General features: G+C 43.0%; 1 protein-coding gene across 2 annotated transcripts; it reads right to left on the bottom strand.

The window, feature by feature from the left end:
* Positions 1–955: 955 nt before the first annotated feature.
* Positions 956–8,915, bottom strand: LOC141182631 (uncharacterized). 2 transcript variants are annotated; one of them, XM_073660794.1, is made up of 8 exons: positions 8,826–8,915; positions 7,971–8,050; positions 5,638–5,775; positions 5,365–5,508; positions 5,158–5,281; positions 4,977–5,074; positions 4,688–4,778; positions 956–2,768 (listed from the first exon to the last, which is right to left on the bottom strand). In XM_073660794.1, exons 3-8 carry the CDS (start codon positions 5,713–5,715, stop codon positions 1,831–1,833), a joined length of 1,473 nt encoding a protein of 490 aa, XP_073516895.1. In that variant the 5' UTR covers positions 5,716–5,775; positions 7,971–8,050; positions 8,826–8,915; the 3' UTR covers positions 956–1,830. The 2 variants fall into 2 exon arrangements, with proteins under 2 accessions (XP_073516895.1, XP_073516894.1); XM_073660793.1 differs by lacking the exon at positions 7,971–8,050 and having other exon boundaries at positions 8,826–8,907.
* Between the last annotated feature and the right edge of the window lie 723 nt (positions 8,916–9,638).

Here is a 9,638-nt window from a genome sequence, read left to right on the forward strand (position 1 = left end):
TATTTTTATCTTGACTGTTAACCTGTGTTCTTCTTTGGTTGATTAACAGACTACTGTTTGAATAATCCTGAATGCTGACACTTGAGTTGAGATGTATTGCAACTTATTGTCTGCAAATCTTGCAAGATAGTGTCATGGAGCAATACTGTTTGATAATCTGCTGATTACGTATTATACCAGCCAGGGAGTTGTATATTTGCCGAGCAATGAAGGACAAACTATGCAAGTTAATTAAATGCTCAAACAATGAGTCATGAGTCCCTTCCACCTTCATTTCTGACCCTTGACCTGTGAATGATGGCTGCAAGGACATTTGTGAACTATAAAAAGGGTGTTTCTGCCTCTATTCGGTGTCATTCTACAGCATGTCAGCTTAGAGGACTACGGCCCCAACTTCAGGAATACAGAAGGGATCCATTGACCATTGCTGAACCAGAGAGACATTTGGAGAAGCCAGATTGGGACCAGGCAATTATCTGGCCCCATGGAAGCTCTTGGATAGGCCAGGTTGGGATCCTCGGGTCTCCTGGCCTTGTACCTAGATGGACTGTCAACTTCCTAAGCTTGCCGCTACTTCCTCTCTGTGGGGGCCCGCCAAAAGCGGGGGACCACTGATTGAGGTAGATGACCCTGGAAATCCCAAAGTTGCAGCTGTTCTATCCCAGGCGGGCCAGCGGAGGGGTGAGACTGTGTAATGTTGTACCATCTAGGGTATTTGCTGGGATTGTTCTATCTGTTTATTGTCCACTTTGTGGTTCAATAAAGTATTGCTACACTGTTTTACCCACACCCTGTGTTGTCTGAGTAGCGTTACACCCACGGAAGACCTCGTGTCTTCACAGTCATCAACCAAATTAAACAGACTGTTTATTTGCTGGCTGTGAAGATCCAGTGTTTGTTTATAAGCATTTTGATGGCCACAACTTGTACGACATCCGCCTCTAATCTCTGTACCTTGTCAGTAAGCTGTGACAGGCTAGAAGTGAAGGAACATATTTCAGTTTTGTATGTGGTCTCCAGCCTTTGCATGTATATAGCCTTGTTTAGTAGGGATAGACAAAATATGAAATACAAATCAATTATGGTGCTCCCCATATCAGAATCCCCTGTGGCTGGGGGGGTAAATGTCCCTGTGATGCAAGCACTGCTCAGTATGGGGGCTTCGGTGAGAGTACAGGGAGATTTGTGTAGCTGTTTTCTTGTGAGGCCTACATTAAGAGAGAAGTTGGTGCAGGACTTACAGGCTTAAGCTATCTGGCATCATGAGGGTTAAGACTGCTTCTTTTTCCAAGCTGAGATGAGGCAGTAATAGCTCCGGAGCAGGAAGATAAGACCTTCCATAAGAAACGCTGCATACCAGACATGCTGAAGGAGGTGGAGGACCTCAGATTTACCTCCGATCTAGTCTTTCTTTCCCATATCGGACATCATATTTGAGGCTGTTTATAATTCCCCAGGAACATGGTCTGAAGAGAGTGCTCTCAGTGTGTGCGTTCTCTTGGTGCTATGTCCAGGCCATGTCCTTCCTGTTGATGTTCAATCGGTCCGAATGCCGGGTTGATTGGAAGAAGGATTGTATGATGTAACAACATTATGTGAGCCCCGGAAACACAAGTTGTGACACCAATGGAACGGCGCCACAATGGGAGGGGCGTATGAGTGTTTTTATTTTAATAAGGCCAAACATGAGGAATGAGAAATAGTTGTCCTAGTAGTGGGCAACCCCTTTAAGAAGAGACAATTTTTGGTTAAAAATGAAAAAGGCTTCTCCCCTGTGTGACTTCTCTGAAGTCTATTAAGAGTTGATTTCCATGTAAAATATTTCCCACATTAAGAACATGAAAATGTCTTTTCCCTTGTGTAAGTTCTTTGGTGGCTATCAAGATGCGCTTTCTGGTTAAAACATTTCCCACATTCTGAACAGGAAAAAGGTTTCTCCCCTGTGTGAGTTCTCTGGTGCTTAACCAGATCTGATTTCTGGTTAAAACATTTCCCACATTCTGAACATGAAAAAGGCTTCTCCCCTGTGTGAGTTCTCCGATGTCTGATAAAACTTGATTTCTTTGTAAAACATTTTCCACATTCTAAACAAGAAAATGGCTTCTCTCCTGTGTGGGTTTTCTGGTGGTTATCAAGATGTGATTTCTGTTTAAAACATTTCCCACATTCTGAACAGAAAAAAGGCTTCTCCCCTGTGTGAGTTCTCTGGTGATTAACCAAATCTGATTTCTGGTTAAAACATTTCCCACATTCTGAACATGAAAAAGGCTTCTCCCCTGTGTGAGTTCTCTGATGTCTGATAAAAGTTAATTTCAATGTAAAACATTTTCCACATTCTAAACAAGAAAATGGCTTCTCTCCTGTGTGGGTTTTCAGGTGGTTATCAAGATGAGATTTCTGGTTAAAACATTTCCCACACTTGAAACAAAAAAATCTATTCTCTGCTGTGTGAAAGTTCTGATGTTTAAGAAAAGACTTTTCAAGGGGAAAACTATGTCCATATTCTGAACGTGAAAATTGCTTCTTTGAATTAGGTATAGTTTGGTTTTTAATGCTTATTTGGCAACTTTGATTTTCCTTAGTAGTCGGTAATGAATCAGAAGACAGGACCTGTTTCAAAGGATCAGATGACAGATCTTTGCTGTGAAGGGATGATGGTATATCTGGAGTAATGGCATTCACTTCAATTGAATCCTGTGGGATCTCAAGATCATCAGATTTAAAAATTGAAGATGTCAGCTTTCCTTCTGATCTCTTGGTACAGTCATCTGCCAAGAAGAAAACCAATTATTATTTTTGAATAAAAAATACTCTAATTATATATTTTTCAACATTTCTCCTTAAACTGTAAAAATGGTAAGTGATCAAAAAAAATTGAATTATTCACCACGACAATGACAGTTCACAGTCTAAAAGAAAACCTCAAAGGATGAACCAGTAGAGTGTGGTGTTCAACTGTTTGTTCATTCAGCCTCCCAAATATGGAATAAAAAGCCAAATAATGTTATATAGGTGAAAATAATACCAACAAGTCCCCACTGAGGTCTATCATCTGTCAGTGGAAAAACAGGGGTTCCCACATTATTAGTGGCTGAAAGGCTCTTCAAAAGCAACTTTGTTTCTATAAACCAATCCAGCAAAATTCACTCTCCCAAAGTCAAGTCTCCCCCTCGCTTCTGAGCCTTGTGCCCAAATCACATTTAGAATCCATGTATTTGACATTACTATAATGAGAAGAACCCACTTAATTTACGGTGTGTGTCTCCTGGAGCACAATCTGGGCACTATGTGTTGGGAAATAAAATGGCATGTTTGTAATTTTCTCTTTGCAACATCCACTGCGTGCTAATTTTCGCAAAGTGACTAGGGAGTCAAAATAGTCACAGCTCCTATAGATTCATTCACTGAGGGTTATAATTTTCAAAATGGAGTCACTTTATGGGGATTTCTACTGCTCTGATTTTCTGACATTTAGTCATATTAGGGCTTCTTCAAATGGGGTGTCCCATCTCCTCTGGAACCTGCTCCTTCGACGTCTGCTTCTGTCACCAGGAGCCACCTTATTCATTCTGCAGGCGGCACTGGTGATATAGAAGTCATCATAACCAGAAGCTCTGGGTGGCACAGGCACTTTCCAGCCACTAATATTAGGGTGCCTGGGACCAGTAGTACCATCTAATCTGGCAGTATGGGTGTGTGTGCTGTTCAACTGGAGAATTCTGCTCTCTGCTTCAGCCAACTGGAAAGCACCGCACCCTACTAAAGCTTGAAGCATATTGCCGGAAGCGGCCAGATACAGCCTTGTTCTCCTCTGGTTCAGTCCTCTGTGCTCAGCTCCCGGCTTGTGTATTTGTTTCCTGTTGTGACCCTGGCCCATTTACTGACTACTCTCGCTTATCCTGATTTTGTATTTTCTCTGACCTCCATGTTCTGACCTGGCTATCTGACTATTCTTCTTGCCATCTCACACCACAGAACATTAGGTAACACTGTGGCCCAAGCTTAGGGGATCTCTGTCTAAGTCCAGATCCATGTAGAGGGGTTAAAGAATGATGAGCCAAGCAATCCATGGAATCTGGAAAATGGAGTAGATAGCGCAAAGCCTGTTCGTGTTGGCCATCTTTTGACCTGCTAGGCGACCACGAACAGCGCCCCAATGCATTGTGTCTGCAAACTATTCTGGCAAGATTTGCATTCAAATATCTAAATGTCGCTCCTTCCCTTCTTAACCTGCCATGTGCCCAGACAGTAGTGTACAACTGTATATAGGGTATTGTTGGATTCAAGAGAAGTTGTAAAATAATTTGTAAGGTCCATTTGTTTCTTATTATCCTTTGTGAAGAATTTCAAAGTTATCACCACATAAAGTGACACACGTCAGATTTGAAAAATGGGGCCTGATTAGGAACACAAAACTGTCTGCAGGAAGGGGTTAAATCAGAGTATTTTGGGCACTAACTACTGTAGTCAAAACTGTGAGTATAGACAATAACTTATCTACTGAAATGACCAAACTCGACTGTCTTCATCAGCAAAAAATGAGTAACTAGTGAAGAAAGTTATGCTCTGGTGGCAAAATGGTGATCACACGATTGTGATACGGCCGGACTACACCACATATAAAGCAGCTACAGCCGACGACTGAGAAGAATCTGTGACTTCTCTGCATTTAGTGGTTACTACTCACCTGGATGGTAATCTGTAGGAATCTCCTCTTTACACCACTCATCCCCCCTCACATATGTGTCTATAGTATTAATATGGGTCAGATCTTCACTCTGAAACAAATATTGTATAAGTCACAGACAGATGGAGAAGTCCCATCTATGATCGGCTCTAATCCTGCCATCTCCACCGTTATCATTACACAAGTATAAAACATATAATACTGGTGGATAAAACAAGACTGATCACAAGACCTTCACAGCCATCTACACATCATAGGTGAGATCTCATGACAGCTTCTCTCCATCTACCTGATGATCCTGAGGAACATTGGGATCTTCTTGTTTACAGTCCTGTGGAAGAAGAGGATGGGGACATCTCTCTGGTGTTGTCCTCTTACTGGATAGATCTGGAGGAAACACATACAGGGACTGAATTCATTCTTGACATACAGATAATTATAGGATATGGGTACTTAGTCCTGTCTATTACCTGGTGATGTGAGAGGCTGGGGAACCTCCATCATGACATCCTTGTACACATCTTTGTGTCCTTCTAAATACTCCCACTCCTCCATGGAGAAATAGACAGCGACATCCTGACACCTTATAGGAACCTGACACATACAATGATACAGTCATCCCCCCGATCCCTTCATAGCATTACTGTATAATGTCCCAGCATTCCCAGCAGTGTCACCTCTCCAGTCAGCAGCTCAATCATCTTGTAGGTGAGTTCTAGGATCTTCTGGTCATTGATGTCCTTATGTATCAGGGGGTGAGGTAGAGGCCCCGTGATTGGGTCCTGACAGCGCTCACTAGAGGTCTTCACTACTATGTAATCCTGGTTATGGAGAGACACATTAATAAATCTCACTCCAGACATTTCCAGAGTCCTCACCTCTCCAGTTCTGTCCATCTGTTATTCCCATAGATAAGAATGATGTAATGTGACGTCATCAGAATCTCTCACCTCTCCAGTAAGCCGGAAGAGGATCTCTAGGGTGAGGTGTAATATCCTCTCCGCCATCTTGTCTCTGTCCATATCCATCTTTGATGGGTAAATTTGGGTAAAAATGGGTAAACTTAGAAGATTTGATATTGTAGAGACCTGAATGAGAAGATGAGCCAATGTAACATCATAAAAATCCTGTGTAATAATACAATTACTGGAGGTGATAAGGGAAACATATGAGATTTATTATTTTACAGTATTTAGTTTTCTTCCTTATATCTACTAATAAAACCTATATATTTTAGGCCACAGACAACAAACAGTTTCTTCCTCGGAGTCTACAGCTGAAGACTCTTCTCTTAGACTCATCTTCCATAACACTAATTCTGGAATCATTTACTGATATAATAATAATACAAGTACTGGACATAATAAGTGGAAACATATGAGGAGATTTATTATTTTACGGTATTTAGTTTTCCTCTTTACATCCATATATATATAAAGCAGTAAATCTGTGTGTGGAACCAGTTTGAAAAAAAAACACATTTTTCACAAGGTTTGAGTGAAATTTTGCACGGCCCGTCTTTATCACCAGACTAAAAATACTGAAAACATTAAAACACGAAATTTACCCCATTCATGAGATTTGGCCCTCTGAATTTAGACTGTATAGAAATAAAGGAGAAAATGGGTGTCTGTGTGTTAAATGCAAAACTACAGTTTTAGCCCAAAGGATCTTAAAGAATTAGAGCGACAGCGATCAAAGAGTTGCTCTTTACAGAAGATGGAAACCTGAACAGCGAGGATATACTGCAACAATCAGATTTAAAAGGGTTAATCAGCACAAAGCTAAGGAAATAATCGATGGGTTGTACCTTATTTTGAAAAATGTTTGACGCGCACATTAACGTGAAATATTGTAATTCTGTGGAGTCAAATGTACTTGCAAATCAGCTAACAAAGACAGTGATATGGCAGTGTTTCAGTTACACAATCAAAAATGGGAACTATATAAGTAGTAACGAATCCATGTGGCAATTTCTAAATTTTCCCATCCATGAAAGACATCTGACTTTAGTTCATCTCAGCATCCATCTTGAAAATGGGCAACGAGTTTATTTCACTACCAACAATTTAGAAGAAAGAGCGACTCAACTACCTAATACAACATTAACAGCTTTCTTCCTCCTGTGTCAAGCAGGTCCATTTGCGAGGACTTTATTATATTCAGACGTTCCAAAAATATTATACATGGAATAAGTTGAGAAAAGTATTTTGCAAAAGGAAACAAGGTGCAAGGGTCCAAGGATGGGACGGAGGTTCCAGTGATGCTCTTAGACGCGTGTACACACTTCATCCAAACAACGCAGAGTGTTACCACCTACGTTTACTGCGTCACACTGTCCGCGGGCCAGAGTCTTTCACAGATTTAAAAACAGTTGGTGGTGAGCTGTGTCAATCTTACAGGGAGGCATGCCAAAAGCGTGGTCTGATCGAAGATTATCAACACTGGGACATGACATTGCAGAAAATGTCCCTCACTCACTTTCCACCTCAACTTCGAAACCTGTTCGCTATAATAATTACAACCTGTGCACCTTTCAATCCCCGAGCTCTTTGGGAAAAACACAAAGAATATCTTAGCGAAGATATTCTGAGAGTGCACAGGAGAGTTAATCCGGATTTAGGCTTAAATTTCACTGCCGACATATTCACCAAAGTCCTCTTGACGCCAGAAGAAAGGTGCAAGTGTATCAATAGTAAAACTCTAATAGAATTTGGTTTACGAGCACCAGTTCGACCATCCTTTGATGTTATGGGCTGTGATATTCTGCAAAACAAAAGCTATGATTTGGAAAGGTTGAAAGAATTTGTCACATTGAATAAGCCTCATTTGGTTGATGACCAAAGATCGGCGTATTTGGCAATTACAGATCCGATTTCAAGTGGAAATGGGAGACTGTTTTTCCTTGATGGACCAGGAGGTATCGGTAAAATATTCTTAATTAATTTCCTGCTCACAGAAATTCGCTCAAACAATAACATTGCTCTGGCCGATGCTTCATCTGGAATTGCGGCCACTCTTAAAGATGGAGGGCGCACGGCTCATTCAGTACTAGGATTGCCCTTGAATCTAGTGCTGTTGGAAACTCTTGGCTGTAATATCACTAAAGGCTCAGGGAAAGCTAAAGAATTACAGATTTGCAAATTAATTGTCTGGGAGGAATGTACCATGGCGCACAAGAAAGCTGTTGAGGCCCTCGATCGCACCTTGAAAGATCTGCAGGGATCCAATCGCTTAATGGGGGAAATTGTACTTTTTACAGGTGACTTCTGCCAAACGTTACCTGTTCTTAAGGGAGCAACGCCAGCAGACGAGCTGAATGCCTGTTTAATATCTTCTCATCTATGGAGACATATGCAAAACCTACAAGGAACAAAGTGATCATAAACCCTGCTGTAACTAAATAAGTAAAAAAGCAAAAGTGCATTTAAATAACATAGGGTCCTTAGTGAACACAGTTTTTGATCAAAAAAGCATAACAGCCATCCCACCATGGCAAGGTGACCCTTTTCAGGATGGAGACATATTCAGAAGCTTCTCTGACTACTAATATGTGGGTTCACTTGATGGAAAATTCTATTGCAGACGAATTTACACCCCACGTACTATGCCTCAGAAACGACAGGTACCCTACAGATTCCACTACCGGCTTAATCTCCTTCCCGGAAAACTTTTACAAAATGGCGTCCTCAGTACTGGAGATTATTGACCAAGTATTCCCTGATATTTGTAACAATTTTAACAACTATCAGTGGCTTTGTGAACGCACAATCCTACGCCCTAAACACTATAGTGTCAGCTCCATAAACCTACAAATACAGAAGAGACGGCCGGTCCAGAGACCACATACATGTACAATGACTCAGTCATGGATGGTGAACGAGCCGTAATGTCGCCATTGGAGTTCCTGAATTGTGTGGAGCCTCCTGGATGTCACCGCATAGACTCACTATAAAGATAGGAGCCCGATAATGACCCAACACAAGGGAATGTAATGTATTATGTCCTAGAGAAACTGCAGAGAAATAATCATCTAATGCTGCGATTCCAGGATTATTCTAGAGGGAATCGGCTGCGATATCCCCTGTGCAATATATATCTAGTATTAATGCTCCAGTAATGGGGGATCTCCATATACCTCCACCTGCAGAGCCGCCACCACATACCTCCACCTGCAGAGCCGCCACCACATATATGGCTGCTCTGTGCGCACAGGAGCTGTGATGAGGTCACAGGAGGGGAGGAGTCAGGGGTCACATGATCAGGGGCCTCAGTGGATGCAGGACTCTGCTGTGCTGGTTGTCATGGTGCTGGATGAGCTGAAGTTTATGTGTGGGGTCAGGAGGGGTTTACAGTGTGGATGTAGCAGAGCCGCGTGTGTACGAGGTGTACGGAGCAGAGCCGCGTGTGTACGAGGTGTACGGAGCTGAGCCGTGTGTGTACGAGGTGTACGGAGCAGAGCCGCGTGTGTACGAGGTGTACGGAGCAGAGCCGCGTGTGTACGAGGTGTACGGAGCAGAGCCGTGTATGTACGAGGTGTACGGAGCGGAGCCACCCGTGTGCAAGGCGTACGGAGCGGAGCCACGAGTGTGCGAGGCGTACGGAGCTGAGCCGCACGTGTGCGAGGCGTACGGAGCGGAGCCGCGCGTGTACGAGGTGTATGGAGCGGAGCCTCGTGTGTACGAGGTGTACGGAGCGGAGCCGCATGTGTACGAGGTGTACGGAGCGGAGCCGCATGTGTACGAGGTGTACGGAGCGGAGCCGTGTGTACGAGGTGTACGGAGCGGAGCCGTGTGTACGAGGTGTACGGAGCGGAGCCACGTGTGTACGAGGTGTACGGAGGGGAGCCGCATGTGTACGAGGTGTACGGAACGGAGCCGCATGTGTACGAGGTGTACGGAGCGGAGCCGCTTGTGTACGAAGTGTACGGAGCGGAGCCGCGCGTGTACGA

This window comes from Phyllobates terribilis, unplaced genomic scaffold (assembly GCF_046119375.1).
Source record: "Phyllobates terribilis strain yellow unplaced genomic scaffold, ASM4611937v1 Scaffold_35__1_contigs__length_13245226, whole genome shotgun sequence".
NCBI classification, from domain to species: Eukaryota; Metazoa; Chordata; class Amphibia; order Anura; family Dendrobatidae; genus Phyllobates; species Phyllobates terribilis.

What these genes read in the sequence shown, in the direction of transcription:
- LOC141182631 (XM_073660793.1), bottom strand. Translation starts at nt 8,879, where the DNA reads ATGTGGTGGCGGCTCTGCAGGTGGAGGTATGTGGTGGCGGCTCTGCAG. An exon ending in TGGCGGCTCTGCAGGTGGAG is followed by an intron (nt 5,776 to 8,825) that starts GTATATGGAGAT and finishes CTTCTCATTCAG; the next exon opens with GTCTCTACAATATCAAATCT. An exon ending in TCCTACAGATTACCATCCAG is followed by an intron (nt 2,769 to 4,687) that starts GTGAGTAGTAAC and finishes TCTTCTTGGCAG; the next exon opens with ATGACTGTACCAAGAGATCA.